The 27,964-nt window shown below is 39.9% G+C and overlaps 1 protein-coding gene across 35 annotated transcripts in view; it reads left to right on the top strand.

The window, feature by feature from the left end:
• The window catches only part of SOX6 (SRY-box transcription factor 6), a 512,419-nt gene extending 484,873 nt beyond the window's left edge, over positions 1-27,546 (top strand). For all 35 annotated transcript variants that reach the window (XM_081154523.1, XM_081154504.1, XM_081154513.1 and 32 more), the window contains 3 exons: positions 11,151-11,384; positions 13,950-14,166; positions 24,648-27,546. In XM_081154523.1, the coding sequence (XP_081010649.1) occupies positions 11,151-11,384; positions 13,950-14,166; positions 24,648-24,951 (755 nt within the window). In that variant the 3' untranslated portion in view covers positions 24,952-27,546. The remainder of the gene's footprint in view (positions 1-11,150; positions 11,385-13,949; positions 14,167-24,647) is intronic.
• Positions 27,547-27,964: the final 418 nt, after the last annotated feature.

Genomic DNA, 27,964 nt, shown 5'->3' with positions numbered 1-27,964 from the left:
ACAATAAAAATAGAAATGAAAATAGAAGGCAGTAGGAAAAGAAGAAGACAAAATATGAGAGGGATTAACTCCATAAAAGAAGCCCTAGGCATGAGTCCACAGGAGCTGAGCAGGGCTGTTGAGGACAGGACATTGTGGACATCACTCATTCATAAGGGTTGCCAGGAGCCAAAGCCGACTCAATGGCATGTAAGACAGAATTACTCAGCTCACCAAGTGATTCTATCCTGTAAACGGACCTCTGGTCTAGTGTAGTCAGAAAGGTAAATTGCTCTTTAAAGAATTACTTTGGTACTCTGATTAGTGACATGTCTGTTTCCAAAGTACCCAATGGATATGTGTTTCCTTCCCCCCCCTTTCCTTTTCTTCCTTTTCTTCCTTTCTTTCCTTCCTTCCTTCTTCCCTTCCCTTCCCTTCCCTTCCCTTCCCTTCCCTTCCCTTCCCCTTCCCCTTCCCCTTCCCCTTCCCCTTCCCCTTCCCCTTCCCCTTCCCCTTCCCCTTCCCCTTCCCCTTCCCCTTCCCCTTCCCCTTCCCCTTCCCCTTCCCCTTCCCCTTCCCCTTCCCCTTCCCCTTCCCCTTCCCCTTCCCCTTCCCCTTCCCCTTCCCCTTCCCCTTCCCCTTCCCCTTCCCCTTCCCCTTCCCCTTCCCCTTCCCCTTCCCCTTCCCCTTCCCCTTCCCCTTCCCCTTCCCCTTCCCCTTCCCTTCCCTTCCCTTCCCTTCCCTTCCCTTCCTCCCTTCCTCATCTGTCTGTCTACCTACCTATCTCTCTAGTTTATTCAGTGTATTTCTTGGTATTGATAAGTTCAGTAATTGATGTAAGTAAGATATTTGTTTTTAGTGGAATTAAAGAACCTTAAGATAAAAACAGGAAAGTGAAACTTTGCCTATGGCTTTCCCTTACATTGGACAAATGAAGAATTAGCACCTTAATTAAAGTACCATAGGTATTCAACTTTTGTTTCTGCACCACTGGTTTCTATTCTTTCACCAACCTCTAGCTCAGAACTACGCCATCCACATTTTACAATTGTCTTCTTTAAATCATGACACCAGTCAGAGTATCATTCTTTGCTAACCTATCCGGCTAATCTTTCATGAAAGACATAGGGAACAAACCATGCTCCCCCCCACGGTGCCCCTTCTTCTCAGAAGATGAACACATCATTTCCCTAATGATTAAGGCTCTTGCTCAAACATGAAATATATTTTTCTGTCAAGTAAATCACTAGGATAGCCAAATTGGTTGTTTTGTTTTGGTTTGGTTTTTTTACAGGAAGAAATCAAGTTTGAATTCCAAGCAGCCTTCTTATAATGAAAATAAGTTCACGTTCTGGCAGGAAGTGGGAATGCAGAGTTTGCAGAACTTCCCTAATCCTAGGCAGATAGCTGTTGGCCATGTCTGCAACATAGTGAATTAGACCACTACAGTATTAAGATCGATTTGGTAGGATAAACATGGTGGAACAACCTGACCTGTGTAATATTAATGCCCTTCTTTCCTAGCTGTTCATGCCCCTTCCCCAAATTCCTTCATCATCTACATTTTTGTTTCTGATACACTCACTATTTCTTATTATTTATTAACCAAAATAAGGGCCTATCAAATGTATCTAACTCTTTCCAGAATCCCACAGGAGAAAATCAACTATTCATAGACTGAAGTAGTCTAAAATACTGTAATTGTCAAGCAACTCAATGGTATATATCAATGTCTCTTTTCATTAATAAGCTTTGTTGCCCTTTTTAATAATTCTTTTTGAAAAAAGAGATCATCTTTTTGAGTTCACAATGACCCAAATATGCCATACACTCAGGTCCACAGAGAAAAGAATCTTTCCAAAACGATCACTTTTGTTTGTTTGTTTGTTTTGGTTTTCTATTTTATTTCCACTTTTAATCTATTGTTTTTTAAAAACTAAGAGTTAAAATAATTTTGTTTTGAATAGTATCCCATTATATGGATATACCACAATTTGTTTAGTCTCCAGTTATTTTTCATCTTTGGTTATTATGAATAAAAGAGCTATGATGTTCTTATATAAATCTATTTCTGAAAAAAAGTTTTCACTTGTTTTGGGTAAGTACCTAAGGTGTATTGCTGGGTGTATTTTTCTTTGTAATAAACTGCCAAACTGTTTTCCAAAATGGTTATGCCAGTTTACACTTCTACCACCAATATATTAGAGTTCCGGTTGCTCTGTATACCTGCCAATATGTAATGTAGTGAACCATTTTAGTGGGTGGGAAATGGTATGTCACTGTTGTTTAAAGTTGCATTTTCCTGATTACTAATGATATGGATTTCCATCTCATGCGCTCATTGGTCATAATTATGTCTTCTTTTGTAAAGTGTTCAAGTCTTTTACCCATTTTTAAATTAGATTGTTTACTTTTTTGTTTTTGTGAAGCTCTTTATATATTCTTTATACAAGATCTTCTTAGATATAAGCATTATAAATATATTTTCCCAATCTGTGCTTTGACATTTGTTTCCTAAACAATGACTTTTGATGATAGAGTCTTAATTTTGATAAAATTCAATGTGTCAATTTTCTGATATACTTAGTGCTTTATATGCCACATCTAAAAATCTTTGCTATTCCAAGGTCACCAAAATATTCTCCTATGTATTCTTTGAGGAGTGTGACAATTGTTGCTTTTGGTTTTGTTATGATTCATCTCAAATTAATTGTTGAGTGTAGTATGTGGTAAAAGGTCAAGGTTTACTTTTTCCATGTATTTATCCCCTTTTTTTAACCGTTTGCTGAAAAGTCTACCACTTTCCACTTTAATACCCTAGTTCTTTACCAAAAGTTGACAATATACGTGAGGGTTTAATTCGGGACTCTCAATTTCATTTCACTGATATATTTGTTTATGTTTTACCCATACTACACTGTCCTTATTACTCTCATTTTTAAAATGTCATGGAGTATGTTATTTACTCTAAGTCTTGAAATAAGGTAGGTTGAATCCCTGAACTTTAACTTTGTTTTGGCTATTCTTACTACTTTATTTTTTATATAAATTTTAAAATCAGCTTGTTAATTTCTAAAAGAAGTCTTTTGAGAATTTTTATTGGTATTGGGTTGACTATAAAAAATGGAAAGAATTGGTATCTTAATATTTAGTCTTCAGATCTTATGGTGTAATTTTTCTATTTTCATAGCTCTTCTTTAATTTAACTCACAAATGTTGTATTGTTTTCAGCACATAGGTCTTGTACTTTTTTTTGGTTAAATGTATTTCTGAGTATATAGAAATACAATTGATTTCTGTATTTTTTATTGTATACAGCAATATCGCTAAATTCACTTCTGTTCTTGAGCTATATTCTACCTGTTTTTGATTTATTACCCATTTTGCATACTGCTATCTTTAATTAGCTAATATTTTATTAAGAATTTTTGCATTTATGTTCAAATCCTTGCCTGGTATGATGTTGTCTTATAAATGCATTTAGAAGTATTCTTTCTTCCTCTACTTTCTTAGTTTAAGATTATTATTAATATTTCCTTAAGTGTTTGAAAGAATTTACCACTAAAACAGTTTGGGGCTGGAATTTTCTTTGTGGGAACATCATTGGTTATAAATCTAATTTCTTTATTAGCTATAAGCGTATTCAGGTTTTCTGTTTATTCTTGAGTGAATTTTAGTAGTTTGTAGTTTTCAAGGAATTTGTTCATTTTGTCTAAGTTGTCAAGTTTATTGGTATTAAGGCATTCATAACACTCCCTCATTACCCTTTTAATGTGAGTAGTATCTATAGTGAAATCCTCTTTTTCAATCCAAATATTGGTATTTTTGGTTTCTCTCTTTATCTGTTGAACAGTCTTACTAGGGAGTTATCAACTTTATTGATCTTTCCAAATTACTAACCCTTGAATTTGTAAATTGTCTTTATTGTATCTGTTTTCTATTTCATTTATTTATACTCTTTATCCATTCTGAAGGTCTCTGATTTGAATTATTTAATTCATTTATATTTAATGTAACTGTTGGATTTGATGAGCTTACCATTTGCTATTTGTTTTCTATTTCTTCCCTCAGTTTTTAGCCTTCTGTTTTCCCTTTCCTTCTTTTGGCTTAATTGAATTGTTTTATTATTGTTGTTGTTGTTATTATTAAAGACTGTATTTTTTAGAGCAGTTCAAGGTTGACATATATTCCCTGCCCCTACAAGTGTACAAGTGTATAGCTTCTCCTATCATCAACATCCTCCACCAGAATGGTACATTTGTTTCAACTGATGAACCTACCTTAACACATCATAATCACCAAAAGTTCATAGTTTACATTAGGATTCACTCTTGGTATTATACATTCCATGGGTTTGGGAAAATATATATCAATATTATCCATTATTATATCATGCAGAGTATTTTCACTGCCCTAAAATTCCTTTGTGCTCTGCCTAGTCATCCCTCTCACCCCCAACCATGGCAACCATGGATCTTTTTACTGTCTCCTTTCAAATCTTTTTTCTTTTTTCTTTTTTTTTTTTGGTTTGTTTTCCATTTGAATTACTTTATTGGCATTTTAGCTATACCTCTTTGTACTTTTTTTAGTTGTATTTTCTGGTGATTCACTATACATCCTTGACTGAGTATCTTGACAGTTAAAATTTTATAATTTCTCATAAATTAAAGCAGCTCTTAACTATTTAAGTCCATTTACTACCCTTGTTCCTTGTGCAAATGTGCTATTGTTCTTACATATTTTACCTCTTCTTATATTATAAATCCTACAATACCATATTGTTTTGTATTAAATAGTTCCTTGTTCTTTAAAAACATTAAATAAACAGTAATTAATGAAATCCAGAGAATAAAAAGCTTTTTAAATTTAGTCACATATTTATCATTTTTATGCTCTTCCTCTATTTTTGTATATCCAAGTTTCTATCAGATGTTATTTCTCTTCATCTTGAATAATTTCCTTGAATATCTATTTTGGCATGGGTCTGCAGGTAATGATTCTCTTAGCTTTTATTTATTTGAAAATATATTTCACATTCATTGTTGAAATATGTTCACTGGATGAAGTTCTGAACTGAAGTATTTTTTTTTTCTTTCAGCATTGTCAAGATGTTCTATAGTCTTCTAGTTTTCATTGTTTCTAATCAGCTATTGTATTATTGTTACTTTATATGTAACGTGACCTCTTTCTCTGGAATTTTCCCTTTGTCTTTGGTTTTCAGCAGTTTGAGTGCTGTCCAGGTTTAGTTTTCTTTATCATCTGTATGGCCTGCTTATCTGAATGTCTTATACCTGTAAATTGATGTTTCTCATCCAATTCAGGTAATTTTTAGCCAGTGTTTCTTCAAATATTTTCAGTTGTGATCCTTTCTCTTCTCTTTTTCTGGAATTCTAGTTATACGTATTTTAGGACATTCGGTATTGTTCTACGTATTGTTGAGTCTCTGTTTACTTTTTCAGCTTTTTTTCCTTAATGTTTTTGAGGCTATTCATAATTTCTTTTGAAGTTCATTGACACTTTACCTGTTCTCCAAACTTCTGTAAAGGCTATTCAGTGAATTTTCATCTCAAATATACTTTTCAGTTTTAGAATTTCCGTTTTTTCTTTTATTTCTATGCTGAGTTCTCCCCCTTCTATACATTTATTATGACAATTTTTTCCTTTAAGTCCTTGAACATATTTTTAATGGTTACTTTAAAGTCCTTGCCTACTCATTACACTAACTGAGTCATCTCAGCTTCTCTTTCTGTTGCCCTTTTTTGTTTGTTTCTGGGTCACATTTTCCAGGTTGTTTGAACAACTAATAATTTTTGTTATGTATTGTACATTGTGGATTATGAATTGTAGAAACTATGGTTTTTATTATCTTCTTTTATTAAGAACATTAATTTCTGTGCTAGAAGGCAGTTAAGTTACTTGCTGATCCCATTGAACTTGTGGAATAGCCAGAATGAAAAAAGAAAGTCAGGCTTAATTGGATTAATGTGTCAGAAGATCCTGTGAAGATTCTAGGCAGGCTGGGAGTGTCTTCATGGAAAAGCTGTGAAAACAGGGATCTCACTTGTTGAAATTCCTTTCTTTCTAGGATTGAATCCTCTCCAGTTTCCTCTTAATTTTGGTAAATCTCCGGCGACGTCAAATGGTTTCTTTTTCATATTTTTCCCCAGAGTCTGTAATTACTATCTTCTCGAGGGTTAGTCTGATATAAGCTATTCTGCCATTACCCAAACTAGATCCCAGAAGAGAGTCTTTTGTGCCAATATTTTGCATAGATCACATTCTGTCTGACAAAATGTGTTTCAGTGGGCTTATGAGGAGGTATTTATTCACCTTATTTTTCTCTAATATTTATTATCGATTCACTAGTAATCATTAAGACTATTCAATGGTAATCTCTCTCTAAGTTTCCATTTCGACCTCTTCTAGGACATATTTGTTCGTGTCACTACCCTGCTTAATTACCTTAAAGAATTCTTGGCCTGGCATTCAAAGGTATTTAGCAATCTGGTCCCTGCTTACTTCTCTAATTTCATCTCTTAGAATTCTCCTATTTTTTTTTTCTCTAAGTCCAAGCCAGAGCAGCTTCTTTCTATTCCCTAACGCCTGCTTTGCTTTTGCTATAACTCTGTGCCTTCCTTCATCCTGATTCTCCAGCCTGGAATGTTCACGCTCACGCCTGCTGGTAACGCCTCACTCTTCCTTCAAGATGCTTTCAAGCACCACTTCCTCCCTGAAGCCTTCCTGATATGTGTCTCTGTCCATCCCAATAACATTAATAGCTTCACTTCTCTACTGTTATAGTATTTTTAAATCACCTTTGTTAGTACTTACACTGTTTTATAATTTTCTCTTTATGTGTCTGTTTCTGTCACTGGGCCAAATACCTTAAAAACAAGGCACGTGTGTTATTATTCTTTGTCTACCCGATCACAATGCTGGGTACACCTAAAATATGTCAGGAGTGTTTGCTGAATAGATAAATGATTACCAGGCACTTTATAGAATTAGCCAGAGTTCCTCCTTAGTGAGAACTTTGTGTATACAAAACACACACCAAACACTCATTCACTCACATAACTCTTGGAATTTACCCAGGAAGGAGGCCTCTTCAGGATTAGTTTAGGACCATTGCCACAGGCCATGATGGGTAAACTGGCCCTCTTTCCAACCCACCTGGAAAAACTCAACTTTCTGTCTCCTCTTTAAATCATTTAAATCACAAATTCCTAAGGAAGCCTTTGCCTTTGCAATTTCTGTTTCATCTCCATACACTATCTTTCTTTATCTAACTGAAAGTTTGCCTTTACACAAACTGTGATATGGGAGGTGAAGGATGAATTAAGCCAGCCAAGCCCCCTCGGCGAAGCTGCAGAGAATGGGAATTATTGGAGTCCAGGGGACCAGGGTGCCTAGTGTTGACCTCCTGCCCTCCAGTAACTGTCATTTAGGAATGCTTTTGCTGATAGTCAAAGACGTGGGGCAGCTGGAAAGCAGTAGTCTTCAGGTACATAGCTGTGGTCCTAGGCTTCTTCCAACTGCTTTTCATGAGAAGACATATCATGAAGAGTGAACTCACAAATGATTCCTCTGCTGTTTAAAGTAAAAGAAGCCGCCTCATAGAACTGTGAGACATTCCCTAGGACAATTCTGGATTCTGACACAGAGCACTGGCTATTTTAGGATAAAGTAGCTTTTTCTTTTCAACTTGATGCTATTTTCAAAAATGAATGAAGCAGTATGAAGTCACACTTGATATGTAGATTTTAAAGTTAATTTAGAACACAAAGTGGATTTTAGGCTTCAAATATTCAGACTAATATTCAGACTTTTGAAAACAATTTTATAGTTTTTTATAGAATTTTCCCTATCCATTTGAAAGGGCTTTCCTAACACACAATCTCCATTTTTTAATTCTGAATTTAACACCCATGCCCAGGCAGATGTACTTCTACTGTTACAACATTTATTTCCAAACCATTTTGTTTCATAAAGCAAAGTTTGGGGAAATTAAAGGACACTTTCTAACTATTTTGATTTTGTAGCCTCCTCCTACTTTCTTAAAATTCAGACCCTGATCAGATATCATATCCAGTTTAAAAATGGTTTCAGACCTCAGTCTCCCTGGATAAGTCTCTTCTTCTTTCCAAATCTTGGTTCATTCTGAGTTTTGCTTAGAATGCCCCCGTTCTTTTTTCAGTTGACTCCTCTTGGAAGAGAGAAGAGGAGGCAAGAGAAAAGAGAAGTTTGCATGGCCTGTAGCATTTTCTGTTGTTCTTCCCTTAATTTGTATTTTTATACTCTGTATATGCTTGAATTCCTTAATTTCCGGGAGCATTCTTTGTGAGTCCTAGAGTCTACCGTGTGATTAATCCCATGTCGGTGTCAGGAGACAGTATGCTCTCTGGGAGAAAGGACAAGGAGGGCAGGAGGGAGGACCTGAGCCCTCTTCCTGGGAAGAAGGTACAGGTTGTGGGACAGGAGAGGGTGAGAGGGGTATGCCAGGCTGGGGAACGGACGGGGGGAGATGCGCATGTGTATGGCATATCCGGTAGAATCAGCTGGTACAGAATAGAAGATCTTCTGAAGCCAGAATCTAAAAATCCGCCATGACCCCTGTTAGCCTGTAGGATTAGAACATCCTATGTACAATGAAAATGCATCTTTTGAATGAATAGGTAAATGGCAGCTGGCTATTTGGTTTTGTTAGAGGTGGAGAGGAAGCTATGACAATAAGAGCAGATCTCCAACGTTAATCACCTGTGGCATAGTAGCCAACTTAGAATAATATTGAAATGTTTTTGCATATGGCGTTCTCCCCAAGCCTGTCTTCTTTTATGTGTATGCATGCAAGTATATAAATTGCTGAATCCATGTCAGTTGTAAAGTAATGGCACTGAGGGCATCATAAATTACTGCGGTGATCCTCAGGAGAAGACACTGCCGTATCTGAATGAGTGTTTCATTTCCAGAGTAATGTATGCCTTCATCTGGCCCAGCAGTCAGCATATTGCCCTGTGTTGATGGATATTGTCAGCTGGAAGCTACACTACATTTCACTGCACAATAAACATGGCTGTCAAACCCATATAAAGTGAAATCAATTTATCCTGTATGGTCAGTGCATTTTAAATGAAATTAATGTACTGTGGGTATGGTGGCAAAAAGGTAGCATATTAGTTATGCATCTTGGGATCTGAGTCTTTTCATGTAAGGGATCATTCTGTCTAGTTGTCCTAAATGAAAGCCTGTTTATAAAATTTGTTATTTGTGCATGGTCTTCAGAAAGTGGCCCCTCTGCCCTCCTTCATGTTTGGAAAAGAATTAACACTATCATCCAGTTCAGCCTTTTTATCCTGTCTTTTGTTTGCAACAAATGATGGCCATATTTGCCAAATAATAGTGCACTTTAATGTTCTAATTTATCCCTATCTCTGACACAAATGAATTTCTACACAATCAGGGCATCTGGAAATAGAGTAGACGGACCAGAGATTGTTGTTCCTGTGTAATCACTCCACTGAGCTGAAAGGATTTACTTTTTCCAAAAAGTAGAAATGTTGGTTTTAATGTATGTTTTGCTTCTAAGCCTTTGGGAGTGGACTTTCTGCCGTATGTAGTGGAAGCCCTGGCTTGCCGTCTATCCAGCATTACCTTTAACTAGAGAAGTTTTCAGTCTACAGGGAGATATTTCGTAGTTGCCACATCGTAAAGCATGCATCAGTGTGTCGTGCTGGTGCATGGAAACAAGCAGGAGCTATGTTCAGTCACTCAGTTGATTTATTCAATCATTCACTAATTTAACATATTTTACTAATTGAAACTCTACATGCCAAGTGCTTTACTAGGACCTACGGATGCGGCAGTGAAGAGGAGTCAGTTCCTACCAATATCCTCAAGGAGCCTTCAATCTAGTACATTACTAAAGTCATGTTTTCAGAAACTATAAAATAATATCAGGAATTTAGACGTAGTTTTGTAGGGAGATGTTAAAGAACTACCCTTAAACAGCAGGAAAATATATCAGGACCCTTGAAATACATGCCTTTTAGCCTACTACTTTCACATATGAGTTGAAAACCAAATAATCTTTTACATTATATGCATTTATTGAGCATCTACTATGTGGGAAATCCTGGGGAAACAAGAATGAATATAGATAGCATGAACACCAGCTTTCGGGGTCTCATATTCCTGGGGATGGAGTAGAAAAATGAGAGAGAGATAATCACATAACCAAGTAATCAGTTTGGAGCATATAGCGTAAGAGAAACAACGTGAACACAGCCCGGGGAGCATCATTGCAGAGGCTGTGCCTGCAGCCTTCCCACCTGCCTTAGGCACCCTCCCCTGTTCACATGCTCATTCCACTCATCCTCCACACTCAGCTTAGACATGCTCTCTCCTGGGAGGCGCTAGCTGACTGTCCTGTCTGGTGCCCTCTTGGAACCCTGTTTACTGCAACATTACGAGCACTTACTATGCACACTGAGACAGTTGTCTTCTGGGGTCTGTTTCCCCTCTAACTGTGAGCTACTTAAAAGCAGGGGCTGTTTTATTCACCTTTGTATCCCTAGCACCTGGCATAAAGCCTAACTCATAGTAATTGCTCAATTAATATTTTTATGGAATTAATTGATTCATGAAACATGCTACATTTGAATAGGCCTTGAAGGATGGGTGGGATTTCGTGTGAAGGGGTAGGAGAAGGGCTTCCTCTCAGGCACCGAGAAGAGCACTGGCCAAGGTGCAATATTGTGAAAGAGAGTTCTATTTGAGGGAAGAGACAGTTGGAAATGGCTGTAATTTCTGGTAAATGAGGCTAAAATGATAGGTGAGGGCCTGCTCTTAAAGAGAGGAATGTCAGCAGGAAATTTTAGCATAAAACAAAGCCAGTCATTGCTTCATCATCACCTGCAATGGATTGTTTTTAAAAAATGTATGAGGTGTATAAAAACATGCAACATTAATTCTGCCTGATGTGTCTTCAAGACCTATGTCAGAAGGGCCTGTAGAATTGTCATTTGAAACCGTCTTCTGCTTCCAAGAGGTCACTTACCTCTTGGTAAGTGAGGGGCCTAGGGAAAGCAGCTGAACCAGGCGGCAGTCTGCGTTACATGATCCAGATAATAATGCTCTGCACCCGTCTTGTTCTTCCTGCCCTGACATTACAGGAAGTAAAGCAATGAATGGCTCTGCAGCTAAACTACAGCAGTATTATTGTTGGCCAACAGGAGGCGCCACTGTGGCTGAAGCACGAGTCTACAGGGATGCCCGCGGCCGGGCCAGCAGCGAGCCACACATCAAGCGACCAATGAATGCATTCATGGTTTGGGCGAAGGACGAGAGAAGGAAAATCCTTCAGGCCTTCCCTGACATGCATAACTCCAACATTAGCAAAATTTTAGGTGAGTGCAGCCACCGAGGCCGACCTTCTACCCCATGAGTGTCCCGAGAGTGGAAAGCAGGGGGCACCCTGCAAAACCTAAGGGAGACTGTGGTTTGCACAAGTTAGATAAAGCCCAGCAAGCTGCTATGGGAGACTTTGTCACCACTTCTGTGTCCCCTGCCCCAGAGTGTGGCATTTAGCTTTGGGAGTTATTACATCCACAAGGTGCCAGGGCAGGACTGACTAAAAACTTCTTTTAGAGACAAAACTATTTATAGGATGTGTTAATACTGTGAATTAAGCAACCCTGAGAGGTCACTGCTACACAGCAATCACAGGGACAAGCTTGACCGCCCTTTCTTTCTCAGTCTTCTTAAATTCCCAAGTTGCTGCAAAACCTGGGGAACAATAGAGCCTGCAGTTTTCTGCTCCAGTATTCTTGGGTTCACATGTCCTTCTGAAAGAACTCATCGAGGGCTTGGGGGTGAGCGCCCAAATAGTGTGAAGTTCATGGAGTGGAGAGCAGTGCCTCTAATGATAACTTTAGACGTTGTAAAATAAAACTACATTTACTTTAATAAGATGTGACTGGTTCAAATTTCATAGCAGCGAGCTGAGCACATTAGACCACAGGGCAGAGGCCCGTTTTGCGGTGAATTGCTGAGTGATCCTCCCGTTCCTCGGGATTAAACTCAAGCCTTGTTCTATTAGTGTAAAGCTCGCCTAGTGCGGATTATACAGTTTGGAATTATTGTGCTCAACATATTGAACATATTTTATTCAACACGCAGCATTACAGTCAACATGTTTCCTCTTTAAAAAGAAAAAACACAGACGGCACTGTTCTATTTAAGCTGTCAGGATGTGACAAAATCTCAAAGGGAGCCGGTAAAGAAGCCGAAAAGCATTAGAGACTTAAACTGTGGTTTTCATTTTTTAAATGTTTTGTTCAAAAGCAATAAATATTTAACCTGAGTGAATATCAGTGATCTGGACACACACAAATACACATTTTGTCACTGTATAAATAATTTAACTTGATTCAGAGACATTTTGAGGCAGTGACCTCTGAGAAAATTTAAAACATACATGAGATCAAATAGTGGTGAAATGTTAAAATACAAATTTCCCCTCTTTTTTTTTTTTTCCATTTTGACGTTTGAATTTTGCAATGGATAGTAAATGTCATTACAATTAAGTTTATTTTTAGAGTTTCAAAGACATGCATAGGGGTATTACTCCTAATTTAAATACCTTTCAAGACTAATGCTCCCAATGCATGTATTAAATTTTTCTAATTAATGGACACTCAAAAGAAACCTGATATTTCTCTGTTCTTAAAGTTTTATATCTAACTGAAAATTTTCTTTCTTTTCTTTTTTTTTTTTTGCCATTTTAGTAGCAGTGTGAGTAAGCTCCCAGATGGGCACAGAACTTCTCTGTTTCCATTTTGGCAGCTGTGAGGAATCTATATTATTAGTGTGCATTCTGTGAAAAAATTATTAAGAATATAGTAAGTGTATTCATTAAAAGGCAAACTGTTAAGCACAGGAGCACCAAGCATCCTCTGTTCCTGGGGCCCTGGGCTGTCGCGCCAGCGGGACACGGAGGAGCCTCTCTGCCCGGCCTTCTCCGCGGCCCCCGCACGCTCGGGAGAGAGCGGGGAGATGCGGCGGTGCGGCCGCCAGGATAGTGCTGGCTACAGAGAGTATTTGTACAACTTTTCCATTTGTTTATGTATGAAAACTCTCCACTGAAGAATAGCTCCCATCCAGTCAGCACAGCTGTTACCGCTTTATTCGCCAGCGAGACACAAAAATGCAATTTGATACATGTAAAAAAACCCATCTCTTCTTCGTCAAGTGTTTAGATAATTCTTTATAAACAATATTAGAGGAGTGAATACTTTTCCTCCTTCCTGTATAAACCATATTAAAAAATTTCGTACTTTCATTGGTACAGCTTTGAATGGGCGTTTATAGTACTTGAAATGGTGTATATAATCCCAACGGTACCTTCCGGCTCCAACGCTGTAACTTCCTAAATAGAGCCGAGGCTTTTCAGTTACCCTAGGCCAGGGGAGTCAGTGTCACAGTAGTTTTTTATATATTGAAGGATGTCCTGTCTGCTGACATCTTCTCAAAGGAGAGCTTTACTAAAGATGCTTGGAGCGAGAGAGATGTTTGAATTTCTGGAACCAAGAAAGCCCTTCCTGAGAATCCTGTCACACTGAACGGATGCTTAGGAAAGATTAGTTTTTTCACCCTCTTAAGAGAGATGGGCAGATATGTGGGGCTTTGAGGTGGGAGGTGGTCTTTAAGCAGCAAAGACACGTTTTAAAACACTACACTTGGTGTAACGCCAGCTTTAAAGTATTGAGAGAAATAATATAATAAATGTATCACATACAAAATAATTCTTTGCTCTGTAGTCTGAAAGACCAGTTGTGAGGCTCAGTGGTACATAGTAATAGGAGCCGCTCAGAGCACAGGTCAATGAAGCCCTGGGAAGGTATGCCTCGCTCTATTTGCCAGGAATGTGTTGCCTTCACCACTTGGGTACTTAAGGCTATTTTTATGTCCAGGGTCTCGCTGGAAATCCATGTCCAACCAAGAGAAGCAACCTTATTATGAAGAGCAGGCCCGGCTAAGCAAAATCCACTTAGAGAAGTACCCGAACTATAAATACAAACCCCGGCCGAAGCGCACCTGCATTGTTGATGGCAAAAAGCTCCGGATCGGGGAGTATAAGCAACTGATGAGGTCTCGGAGACAGGAGATGAGGCAGTTCTTTACCGTGGGGTAAGTGCTAAGTGCTTCTGAGTTCAACCACCTGGGCTTTCCCACCCCATCAAGAAACCGCAGGTTGGCTCCTGGCAGCTTGTTAGGGGAGGGAGGCAGTTCACAGCCTTGCAGCATGGCTCCTGCTCACACCCAGACCTGCGGCAGGTCACTCCCAACTGATCACCCCTGTCATTGTCCCCCAACTAACCTAAGATGCTTGGTGCCCACACACAAAGTTTCTGGTAGTTTATTTCAGCAGACACACAGGGAGAAAAAATAAAAACTGAACATAAGAAATCCCCAGAAGCTTTCCAACTTCTCTGGGTGGTGCTTCTGACTCTAATCACAATAGTCTGCTTTTGTTGTGGGATTCACCACAAGATAATTGGCCTTGACATTGGTTAGAGGACCTCATTTCTGGCATGAGATCCAGAACTCCTGTTGCAGTAAATTATTCTGTGGTGGAAACAGTAACAATGTGGATTTTCTTGCTTAAATCAAAAACTAGACATGTTTTTGATATCTTCAAGTCTGATTTCATGTCATTTTGTTTAAAAATTAGGTAATAGATTTCTGGTATAAATTTCGACTTGGCTGACTGGCTGTCTGCATTCAAAAGAGGCCCCTTGTAACCACAGTAGTCAGGATAAGTGGGGATGCAGATGCCTGTAGGATCCAGTACACCCAGACCTAGGAGCACAGGAGGGTGGGTGGGGGCCTGAGGCAGCTGGGATCCCATTGGGAAGACGCTTGGGAAAGAGCTTGAGAGAGAAAAGCAGAGTAAGTGAAAAGGAAGCCGTTTTCACTGTTAACTGGACCGAACTGAGGAGCTGTGCTGTGCCAGGGAAATAGGAAGAGAGGAGTTGTCTTAAAGGGGAAGTGAAGAGCTCGTTAGTTTTAAGGACCCTCGAAAAATAACCTCATGGAACAAAAAGCTGTTTTCAGAATTGTGTATTTAAAAGCATAAAATTAATTTGGAATAGTAAATGGAGTAAAAACAACAAAAAAGCCAATGAAAGCAGCCTGGATGTGAGTCTACGTAAGACACCAGAGTGTTATGGGGAGGAGCCTGGGCTTCAGAGTTTGTGAGGTTCAAGTACTAACTGTGCCACCTACTTGGGCAGTGATTTAACTCCTCTAAGCTTCTGGTTTTTTATGTGTGAAATGAAACAAATAATAGTACCTATCTCATATGATTGTTGATTCAATGAGGCAATGCTTTTAAAAGTACTTTATATAGTGCTTACTTAGTACAATATCAATAGAGGTGAATTCCTATCATCATTACTATTAAATATGGATTGACTATCACAGTAAAACCATATATTTTATCACAATAGGTAATCAATGAATTTCTTTCCACTGTGGCAGAACCTTTTTGAGTAAAGAGAGGCTTAAGCCACTTTGTGATGCAAGGATCCCAGTCTATTAACAGATGAAGACATGCAAAATAGGACTATCAGATCCTCCTGTATTATAAACATTTGCATTTAAAAAATAATGCTCTTAAGACCAAAAGTACAATGCAGTATTATTGATCTGTTCACCTGCTAATTAGAAGAGTTATGAAAAATACCAATTCATAGTGCACTTTAGGAAATATAGTCATAGGTAACAAAACACAAATTTAAGACTTTGTGATAAATGTTTTCTTTTAATCCTGTTAGCGTATTTCTGAGACTGTGTATAATCTCTTTTGAACAGAGAATCAAACGTTTGAATTTGAGACCCTTTGTGATTCCCACCCTTCTCTTCATCATTCCCCTGTGTGTCTAGTGATACCTGATGGATCTCTTTCACCACAGTCTGCGAGGCTGTCAAAGTTCCCTGCGACTTATCTGAAAATCTGAGATGCAGTAATTCTACTTCATTTAGTTCCCTTTCTTTACCAAAGGGTACACTGAAACAGCTCTGGATCAAAATATCTCAACACATAACAATGCTTGTAAAATAAAAAATTACTAAAACGTACCATTTATTGTCTAGTATATACTGTATAGGTGTTTTAGATATAGAGATCACATAATCCTCTAAATAAGATAAAGTCATGGAGGCTCCTAGAGGTCCTAAGGCTGCTGAAAGGTGAGAAAGAACAAAGGTTTAAATCCATATCTCTGCCTCTGTTGTGCCAAATGACTGAGGAACTGTCCTTACCACATTGCCTCAAAATAAGCCTCGGAGCCCTATTTTGGCCCAGGCATGGGTATGCCTGTGCTATTTGAGGAAGAGCTCCTAGAAGCTAGAGAAACTAAGATTGTTGGCTGTGGTGTCCGGTGGCATAAAAGGAGCTTTGAAATGTAGAGAGTAAGCATCGTGGTTTGGGCCCTGGAGGAGGTTCTTTATGGAAGGATCATTTTAGGCTGGGGGCTGGGACAATAGCTGTGCAAGCAAAGACCAGTGGATGTCTCATTCTTTTTCCTCAGTGCTGAGTACTTTCTTTTGCCCCGCTTAGTCATCCTTGCTACATAAAGCCAGGTATTATTCCCACTTAAAGAACTATATTCTCTTTTAGGTAGTTGTATCTGATAGATTATTAACTCCCTGGGGCTCATCTTTGGAAATTGGTCTTCATTAGATGTGAAGTTGTTACAAGAGGGAAAAACAAACAAGAAATTCAAACATTGCTATTGACTTCTCGAGGGAATGGGGATAAGATCAATATTTATAGCTGATTTTGAAAAGACATGCATAACTTTCAAGCCGATAAAATTTTGCTCAACAAAATTTATCATGCATTTTACTGATGATACAACTAGAAAGAAGTTCAGTGAGTTAGATTTTTTTTTTTTTTACTTAGCTGTTAAGAAATGAATTTCTCAATAATATGAAATGAAGTAAAGTTAGCTCTTACCTTGAATTTAACCCTCTTAATTGACAAGTTAAGTATCAGAATTTTGTAATAATTCTGATAAGAGTACTATTAATGTTGAAATGATATCATTAGCTACAACATTGTCTTTTCCCAAAGAACTATGGCCAAAAGTACTTCCATTTATTTGAAACTCATTCAATAATTTACCATGAAATAATAGAGGATTATGCAGATACTATAAGATATTAAATTTGGGCCTATTTTTTGGCTCAGTGAATTATACAAACCATTGCAAATACAACAGATTTACAAAATCCTCACAATGGGGTTGGAAAACACAATGTTCAGAGATGTTAAATAATTTATCCAAGGCCACACAGCTAGTAAATTGCAGAGTTGAGATTTAAGCCAGCCTTAGGCGAATGTGAAACACATGTCCTTTTCACCATTTCACATACCTCACAATTAGAGCCTACAAATTGTTTAGAGGTTGTATAGTATAGTGGTTAAGAACATCAGTTCTGGAGCCAGATTCAGCTTAAATCTTTATGCCTCTGAACTCTCCACTCACCCTTGGGAAAATTATTTAAACTCTCTGTATCTCAGTTTGCTCATACATGGAATGGAGATGACAATTTTACCTACAACACTGGACTCTTCTGAAAACTGAATAACCTAATGTATCTAAAGTGCTGAGAACAGTCTCTGACAGGTAGTAAGCCCCAAATTAGAGTAAACATTATTATTCTAGAAAAATAATGCTATGTGCCAGGTATATATTTTATATTATAAGGAATTACAGTCTACTGCCTTATGCTATAAGTGATTTGAACTTTTGCCTTTTGATCTTAATTCTAAAGAGGCCTAATCAAACCTATAAGATACTTATAATTGATTAGCATAGACTAGCCATACTTATTTTCAGTATTAGCCTTCTGTAAAGAAAGCAGGATTAGAATCCCTAATAAGTACGGTGAAAAGATTGCTCTTATTTCCATTCCTTACTGAGCTATCAACTACAGCGATGTGTAACGTGTAGGCTTATCTCCTGATGAAACAGACTTCGTTGCCTTCATTTATAGATGCTGTAAATGTCTGATGGATCAGCAAACAAGAGAGCTTCGCCAAAATAAATATGTAGTTCCTTTGCAATTGGCAAAGCTAGACTACACTCCAGAAATACTCTGGTGATTTGGAAACCATGCAGCTATGCTGTTCTCTATCAGGGTCAGCTTGGACTCTGTCAGGGTCAACTTATACTCTTCACTTGGGCTGGGATGCGAGGGTTTTTAGGCATCTCTGCTCATATAAGCCGCATGTGTATACTTTTACAAACATCTGCAACTTTGGTTTTGATGTGCACATTCATTATTTGTAAAGCCCAATACTTACCAGCTATTCCTGTTTATGAAATCTGCAGTGTTTGAATTTTGACTTTGCAATTGATCTGTAAAGGAAGGAAAAATGCTTTTTAGGAAAGTAATTTCCAATAGACAAAGCTTGAGCATGCTGGCTGGATTTTCCATTTTGCTAATTGATTAGTCAGTCAGTTGGTAAGGGCCTATTTGAAACCAGCTCTGTGCCAAGCACTGTACTAAATTGATAAAGTACATGAGGCATTAATTCTGTGAGCTTTCAGAGAGTGCTATAGTCAGAGAAGCCAGGCACATACATGAATAGATTAGCAAATAATAGTTTGTTATACACACACAGAGAGAGAATACATTGCATAGTGCGACACATAATATATAATGAAGTACAAATTTTGATTTTGTAGAAAGAGCAAGTAAAGCTCAGAGGAGGAGAGATTACTACACTAGGGCCAACCACAGGTCATTCTTAAGGAAGGGGATTTGAGGTTTGGGTAGGGTCCGCCTGGTGGAAAGTAGAGATAAAGATTTCTATTGTAGTGTGCAGGAGAACACGACACACGGGAAGGGGGAATGTGGAAATGTTCAATAATAAAGAAGGAAGCTGGAATTTCCCTGGCAGCAGGATAAGTAAAGACAAGTAAGGTAGATAGGGCGGAGCAGTATTTTGGAAGCCCTTGAAAGCTAGGCGTCTGCAGCTATAATTACAGTCACTTAACATTTTAGTCTCTTTTTATAACGACAATGATATAGGAAGACAGTTAGCCTATGATTTTACATCCATAGAATCAGTGGTAACCTAGAAGGGGGTCTCAGAAGCCATACCGTCCAAGCAGCCAGGATTGTAGGAATCCTCTCTGAGTTTTGCTCACCCTCTTTGGGGCTAGAGAGCTCTCCACTTCCCAAGGGAGCTAGTTTCTTTGTCGAGTATCTCCTAATGCTAGAAAGTTCTTTTCTCTTAATTGAGCCTTAATCTGCCTTTCTGCTACTTCGTAGGTTGATTCTAACCCTTTCCTTTATTCTCTTCTAGAACAGGTCTTTTCCTTATTTAGAAATACAATCACTCAAGCATCTAAAGATGGTTATAGTCACGTCCCTTCTTCACCCCCTTCTCTCCCGTATAACTAGTCTCTTTTCAGGTTTTCTTTTCTAAAATAGGCTAGCCAGCTTTTGCATTTGTTCTCCCTCTCATTCACTAATTTGTTCTTTCGTTCACTCATTCATTCCATGTATTCAGCAGATTTTATTGAGCGCCTCCTGGGTTCTGGGCATTGTCTAAACTCTGGGGCCGTATCAGTGAAAATTCCCCTCCTCGTGAAGCTTTCATTCTAGTGGGAGAGGTCAGTCAGTCAGTCAACAAGTGAATAAATATCAAACAGTGGTAAGTGCCTTAGAACAAGGTAAAGAAGGAGCTGGCAGAGTTTCAGAGGATGGAGTGCAGTTTTAGACAGAATGGCTGTAGAAAACCTCACTGAGAAGATAAAACCTGGACAAAGACCTGAGGAGGTGCGGGAACAAGCCTTGCAGATGTCTGAGTGAAGACTTAGGCAGAGAGAACAGCGACTGACAAGGTCTTGAGGAAAGGTGGCGATTGGCTTGTTCAGGAAATAATGAGGCCAGAGCGATGAGGCAGAATTAGTAGGTGAGAAGAGTCATGAATGTCAGAGAGGTGATAGGAGGCCAAATTGTGAAAGGGCTTTTTAGCCATTGTGAAGATATTTAACTTGCCTTTGAGTGAGGTGGAAAGGCATTGAAGGGTTATAAGCAGAAGAGCACTGTGATCTGACTCAGCTTTGAAAAAGATCACTCTATCCACTGAGTTTAGTATGTCTGAAGGGGCCATGGCTTGAAATGCCCAGGCTCTTAGAACAAACCAGATTAGAGCTGAATGGTGGCTTGGACTAGGTTTGTAGGGGTGAAGGTGGCAAGAAGGAGAGAGAATCTGGGTATATTACTGAGAGTGGGTCAATAGGATTTGCTGATTAATTGGATATAGGGTTTGAGAGAAATACAATTACCAAGGATTGGCCTGAGCAACCAGAAAGCTGAAGTAATCATTAACAAAGATCAGAAAGGCCATGAGAGGAGAGGTTTACAGGTGAATGACTAGGAGTTCGGTTTTGAACCTGTTAGGTTGAGATGGCATTTTGATATCCAAAACAAAAATAACGTAACAAGTTTTATATATGAGTCTGGAATTGAGGAATGTAGTGCTTACTGTAGATATAAATTTGAGAGTTGTGAGCACACAGATATTATTTAAAGCTACAGAACTGGACAAGATCACCAAGGAAAGGAATTTCTATAGAGAATAGGCTCGAGGACTGAGTCCGTGGGTACTCAGTGCTTAGAGGTCAGCGAGATGAGGGGATGCGTCAAGGGACTTAGACGGAGCAGCTAATGAGGGAGGAAGAAGGCTGGGAGGGAGCAGTGTCTGGAAGACAAGTGAACAAAGTGTTTCAGCACACGGGAAAGCGATCCACTGTATCAAATGCTGCTCATGGCACAGGTCAAGTAAGGCGACTTTTGAATTTAACAATGTGATCATTGGTGGTGTGACCTTTTCAAGCTCTGTCTCAGTGGAGAGTAATTAAAGTGGCTTTAAGAAAGAATTGAATAGAAGAAATGGAGAGAGTGAATATATGCAATCTTTTGAAGAAATTTTGCTTCAAAGGAGATTAGAGAAGTAGAGTAGGAGCTGGAAGGGATGTGAGTCAAAAGACAGTGTGTGTGTGTTTGTTTGTTTGTTTGTTTTAAAGCAGGAGAGAGAATGGCATGTTTATATGCTGATAGTAATGATCCAGGAAAGAGGGAAAACTGATAATGCAGATGAGAGAAACAGTTGCTGGAAAGAGGCCCTTGGTGAGCAAGGGCAGGCGGAGTCAGTGCACGAGCGAACGGGTTGGCCTTGGGTTGGATCGGGAATTGATTCCGATTCAGGAAGGCAGGCAGAGAATTAGGAACACAGAGGCAGCAGATAAATGTGATGGTGGGAGCTTGCGAACAGTTTCTTCTGATTACTTCTAATTTTCCCAGGAAATGGAAAGCTCGGTCATCAACCGTGAGTGAGGATGGGGGAGAAGTTGAGAAGGTGTGAAATAATCGTCTAGCGGAGGAGGAGGAGTGGGCAAGGCAGGAGCGCAATATGATGAGCACCGGAGGCCGATTTAGGTTCATGCCCGTGAGCTTAGAGACCAGGGAGCGTGACAGGGTGCCTTCTGCAGCCACGTCCCGCTGTGCGGGGTAGTCACAGGGCGGGCAGAGCTAGAGCTTTGCCAGGGAAGAGTGGAGAGAGTGCCTGCGAGAGGCGACGAAGTACAGAATTTACGCTGGGCAAGGAGGTAAGTGGGGATGCGGCGGGAGGGTAGGGGAGGGGAGCAGCTGATTGAAGGGTCAAGAAAGTGGGGATCCTGGCGGCTGGGAGAATTGTTGAACTGGAGAGGAGAGGGAGGTGAGAGCGCGCCGTTCACCGTGGAGATTAGGGAGAGGCTGCAGTGGAATGCGGGTCTGCTGCACAAGAGCGGGCGGCCGACACGGGGAGGGCCAGGCCGTCACGGTGGAGGGGAGGTAGAGAAACTGAGGCAGCGGGTGTCGGGCTGTCATCTACATGGACAGTGAGTCATCAAGAGGTAGGCAGGAGTAACGCTGGAGAGGGAACAGTGAGCCAGGAGCTGACATCCCTAAGGAGTGAGGGCGATGGCCAGCAGGGCGCAGATAGATCGGTGGGTGACATCGTCTGGTATCACTCAACCACCCAGGCTTTTGGATGGCATGTGTGTGTCACTCCAGAAAATAAGCTGTGCTGGCGTTTTATTTCTCCATCGCTTTGTTTTCAGTGTCCCATTACCAGCTTAGGCCAGATACTGTTAAATTTGTGAAACTCAGTTTAAAAGAGCTTGATTCTGATTCAAGTTGCCGAGAACTTTCCTGGTGGAGTGAGCTTGCCTTTTTCGCCCCGCTCCTGATGTCCGGCAGAGCGTCCGTGACACAGGAAGGGCTCACTGCCTGGCTGTGGCATCTGTGCGGCCTCGGACTGGTTACTTCATCTGTGAAAGAGTGGAAATAATATTTATCTCTCAGGCTTATTGTGACAATTAAAGAAGGTCATGTGAAAGCAACTAAGCATGGTCCCCAGCACATCTAGGAGCTCAGTTCAGATTTTATTTAACAGAGCTAAAATTAGATCCTTTGAGTTAAAAATACTGCAAAAACACTATCTATTCTTGGTGAAAAAAAAATGTCCTTTGTGAAAATAAAGTGCACTATCTGCTAGTTTGTGTATGGTATTTAGAGTGCATATTATAGATTAGCCCACCAAATTGGGAAATCTGTAAAATGGGTTACTGTTGCAGCAAAAGATTTTACTCTACACTCATTATGTGATTAAGGCAAAATTATTTTTATTGTAATTATCCAAATTCAGTAAAATGTTTAATGAGACATATACTGTCTTGGGCAGGTTAGCATGACATTTAATTTGTGTTAATTTGCCCGAAACTTAGGAAGCAGAAGTGTACTGTTTTTAAGAGTGTGGTTCTTTGAGAGGGAAACCAGTATTTTATGAGATGTTTCTACACATAGATTTAGATTTCTCTATCATCTTCTCCCTTCAAGCATTTAAAAAATCACCCTGAGCATCACAGAAAGTAGATCAATAACAGGTGCTTAGTGTCAATAGGGTAACAACAGGATCGATAGGAATCAGAAATTTTTATGAGATACAGGAGCATGGTGCATCTGTATATTGAATATCTATAAAGGAAAGGGTGATGAAATCCAAGTCAGGTGACCTAGGTTCACATTCTGACTTTGCTGGTCATTTAATCCAGGACCATAGGCTTGTTTTCTTTATCTGAAAAGTGGGCATAATAACACCTCGTGGGGCTGCCATGTTGATTGAGTGAGGTAAGAGATGTGAAAATATTTTATATATTATGTTAGTCAAAGGTAAGGGATCATTATGATGCCTTCTAGTGAGTGAAAGAGTTAAAGATAACATCGTCAGATATCTCACAGAGCAATTCCAGGCATTTGCATCATTTCTCCTCTACCAGGATGGAAGGCATGCCTGCCTTTTTGAGAAAATTATGCTCCTTCTGGACATGCTGAAGAATAGCTGGTAACCAAGCTAATTCATCGATTCAGGGTATTTTCCTTTGAGACTGAGGTGGACAGAAAGCTTTAATCACAATGTATAGGGTCAATAAGAATCATGTAAGTGATGGACCAACCTAAATCCATCAGTACTATAGGGTGAAAGGACCCTCCACGACTCCCTGACCCCAGCATTTTTAAATATATGGAAGTGAGGCTCACAAAGGGTAGTTTACAATGACATTTTGAAATAAATTTAAATTATAATGACTGCCCATAAAAACTGAGAAAACTTGGTGACTATTACATCCATGAGGATATTGTTTCAGTCATAGTCTCTGAGCTAGGTCGCAGGTCTTTAATTCTTTGGAGCAGTTACAGTGACTCAAGGGAAGTTGAGAGACAGGTGGCCATGTCTCCCTGCAGAGGGAGAGACTGATCTTCTCAAAGGGTCTGGTAAGCGTATCTGATCTAGAGTCACTAATGATGGGATGATCTGTTGTGGCCAGGCCTTGGCACCTGCCAGGATCTGGGATGAGGCAGTCAATGTGTATTATTCTGTTAAGTGGGAGAGCCCTCACTGCTCTTCTGAATCCTCCAACCCCAGCTCCAGCCCAGGGCCTCAGGAATAGTAACATCCAAGAGGATCCTTCCTTACTTAGGAAACTAGAAGCTCCTTGAAAGAGCTTCCCTACAAGTTCCGCCACGGAAGTACATAGACATTTGCATGGATCCTAAATCTATGCTTTGTTCAATCTGACTCCTTGAGACCTTTCAGATCCTTTCTCATCTTGACCTTTCCTCTGTACAGCTCTCAAACCAAGGCGAAGACACAACCCTGCTTAACAGTGTCATAATATGTCTCATATCACCAGTCTATTTGTTGTTGTTGTTGTTCTGGGAGAATCTTAAAAAATGATCTCACATGTAATTTTATGGAATTAACTATAACATTTGTTCCAAATGCCAAACTTTGCCAAATTTGCAGTGTTATAAATACCCTACTTTTAATGTTGTAAAACCATCAATAAGTTGCTTCATACCATCGGGGAGATTTGCAGGCCTCCTCCGGGGAACACCTTCATCACATTTTGCCATTTGCTTAGAATGTCAAACAGGGCCCCCTTTTGGAGGACATGGGGGATGAATCTCAATGCCACAGCGAAGAACATATATTATAGATCTTTCCCCCTATTTTATTTTATTTTTTTAAATCTATACAGGCAACAGCCTCAGATTCCAATCACCACAGGAACAGGTGTTGTGTATCCTGGTGCTATTACTATGGCAACGACCACACCATCACCTCAGATGACATCTGACTGCTCCAGCACCTCCGCCAGCCCCGAGCCCAGCCTCCCGGTCATCCAGAGCACTTACGGCATGAAGACGGACGGCGGGAGCCTGGCGGGACCCGAGATGATCAACGGAGAGGATGAGATGGAGATGTACGACGACTATGAGGACGACCCCAAGTCAGACTATAGCAGCGAAAATGAAGCCCCCGAAGCTGTCAGTGCCAACTGAGGAGCGTTTGTTTGCTGAATTAAAATACTCTGACATTTCGCATCCCCTTCCCCAACAAAAAGTTCTTAAAGAGCCCGCATGCATTTGTGGCTCCACAATTACATCAGCAGAATGGTCTTAATTGTTTTGTAAAGTGTGAGACAGATTAAGTTTTCCCTGATTTTTCATGAACTTGAGTTTTTTGTCGTTATTGTTATTGTTGTTGTTGTTTTTTTAATTTAGGTGAAGACATATTAAATATGAGACACCAGGACTTGAAAACTTATCTCAACCCATAGCTGTCTTACAAGTCTTATATTTTTGTCTTACTATATATTTTTTTTTGGATGTTGATAAAGGTTTAAGTTACTGTTTTAGATGGGGTTAAACATTCTCACTCAGGTATGCTGTGCCGGCCTACAGGTTGTGAATGTGTTTTTATTCTGAATTATTTTAGAAAACAACTGAGGATTTCCTGTTGTGGAGCAGAACAAGTCCACGGCGTGTGCAGCTGCACGTAGAGCATTTCGAACGGCCTCGAATTCCATGTGTCCATGTGTAGAGTTAAACTTTGAATGTGCCAAACTTTTTCATCACTTTTGAATCTTAATATTTTGAAAGTCTTAAAGGAGACACTGCAAAGTCTTAGACAATCTTTGGCATCTTAAAATAAAAATAGCAAACCATACCTTTTTTTTTTTTTCCAGAAAATGGTAAAGTACTCAGGAATCTGGAGACGAGACATTGTAAGGAATGAGCAAGGTTGCCACAGTGCATGTCCCAGTCATGTTTGCCTCTTGACGTGCCATCAGTGTGTGACGCGTGTGACGTTTGCACACCAGAGCAGTCACCACACCAGATACCGACGCGGTGGTCTCCTCTGCCCGAGACCACCTCTCACTACATCCAGCCTCCCTTTGCCTTTAGCCCTGACATTCAGTCTTAACACATTTTTCTCTTAAGTAATTTATTCATTCCAGAATGTCAAGGGTCCACTTACTATTTATTTTTAAAAAAATTGTTGGTGGCATTAATTTAATAATTTTTGTTTTTCACCGTCCTTCCCCGAAGAATTTTCAGCCCTTTCCACCTCCTTCCCCTGCTAGATACAAAAGATGTACATAGTGATTTTATGTCCCCAGAGCATCTGGAAGCATTTCTGAAACAAGGTACTATTCAATACCTATATTGTTGTTTTTAATCACGAGTGTGTATCTGACCGCAGGGCTGTGTGTTTGGATACAGGTTCAGAGTCTTACACTTCAGCAGCTCTGCCCCAAGGTTTGCTTTTGCCAGAATTCCCCCATAAGTCAGCTCAACGGCGAGTGGTAGGATCTGTCTCGGTGGCGTTTCCCCTGAATGCCATTCAACAGCAAGGGTCAGCGGTGGTGACTCCCAGGCAGGAGAGTCCTGCAGCCAAACCTACAGCCCAAGGCTGGGGGCCATGTAGGAGGCCACAGTGGCGCTGTCATGGGCTGGCACCTTTGAGCTGGGCTGCCTTGTCCCATCTGGCCCATTTAGGGAGTTCTTTGCAAGATCCCTAGGATGCAAGAAGCCACATGACAGCCTCAAAGAAAAGATGGAGGCAAAGAGTCATGATGCATCCAGAGAATGAAAGAAAATCGTAGGGAAGAAGAGGAGGAACCACATTCCCTGTCAAGGATGCTCCTGCTGTTAACTCTGGGACAGCTCGCTCCTGGGCAGCAGGGGAGTTCCTGGGGCTCGCACCCTCTGTCTGTGGCCTCCATGTGAATGAGATTAAGTGCACTTGTCACACAGGGATTTTCTGGAGCTGTGCTGATGGGCTGGGAGGCAGCGATGTTTGATTCCCCATCTCCTCATTATGGGGAGCTCAGCCATGCCCTTTTGACCTTCCTGAAACCAGGACTGATTGCCTATGGGGTGAGGGGGCCTCACCCAGAGAGCTGCAGTTGGAGAATGTCTCCAATGGGACAGTTCACCTCATAGGACAACCCAGAATCTGAGCAGCAGGACATAGGAACGGCCCCATCAGATTTCTTGAGCCATTTTGTCACTTGGAAGAAAATAGTGTACCTTCATATTTATTTAACGAGTGCTCAAGGCCATACCTAATAGCAATTACTAGGTCTAGCCGAGATATTCCTGGCTGTGTCATCAGCTGGGAGCGCTCTCTATAAGCTGATTAAGGTACTGATAGGAATGTTTTGTTCTTAATATTGGTTGGGGATTGGAACTTTGTTTTTGTACATTTATTTCAAATGAGGAGGAGGTCATTTTTCTTAAAAAAAAAAAAAAAAATGAGTATTTATTATTGTCTTACTGATTTCTTTGGAACATATACCTCTCCTCCTCAGTTCCTGCTCATGTTTTTCTCATGGTCTTTGGCTTTTGCTCTGCCTCCCCACTCCTTTTTTATTTTGTTGCATAGGCAGAGTGCTGTATGGCTAGCATTGTAATGTATGTAATTAATTTTGCACAGAGGCAAACATTTAGAATAGTAGGTTAATTCCATCTGTTTTATGACCATGCCAAAATAATCTTCTGGGCTGGCGGAAAACAAAGGACTGTTCTTTAGGACTGAAACTTGATTTTGCTTGTAGTAAAAAAACAAAACAAAACAAAACAAAAAAAAAACACAACAAAAAACACACACACTCACAGATGTTGTTTCATAAGTGTTATAAGCACTGGATATAAATGGTATTTTTTATCACTTCTGACTAATGTGAAACTGTTGTACGAAAACTACATGAACAAAAGTCATCTGTTTCGACTCGTGTGGGCTTGCCTCACAGTTGCCGGATTTGAGTCATTTTTATGTCTTGTTATTTCATTTATTTATGCAAAATACATGTGTGTATGAACACTTTGTTTTAGCTCCAGCTCTGCCTCCGTACTGGGGTTCAGTTACTTCTAGCCATGTTCTCAAAAACGAAAGGCTGTTCAGGCACGATCTGATTGTAAACGTCCCTTTCATTGGGTCAAACAGTGATGCTGTATTTGAATCTAAATTCTGCACGTTAGCAGCTTATTCTATTTATTAGCCAAGTTT

Source organism: Miniopterus schreibersii (assembly GCF_964146895.1).
Source record: "Miniopterus schreibersii genome assembly, chromosome: 12".
NCBI classification, from domain to species: Eukaryota; Metazoa; Chordata; class Mammalia; order Chiroptera; family Miniopteridae; genus Miniopterus; species Miniopterus schreibersii.
This window is presented reverse-complemented; position numbering and strand designations above follow the sequence as displayed.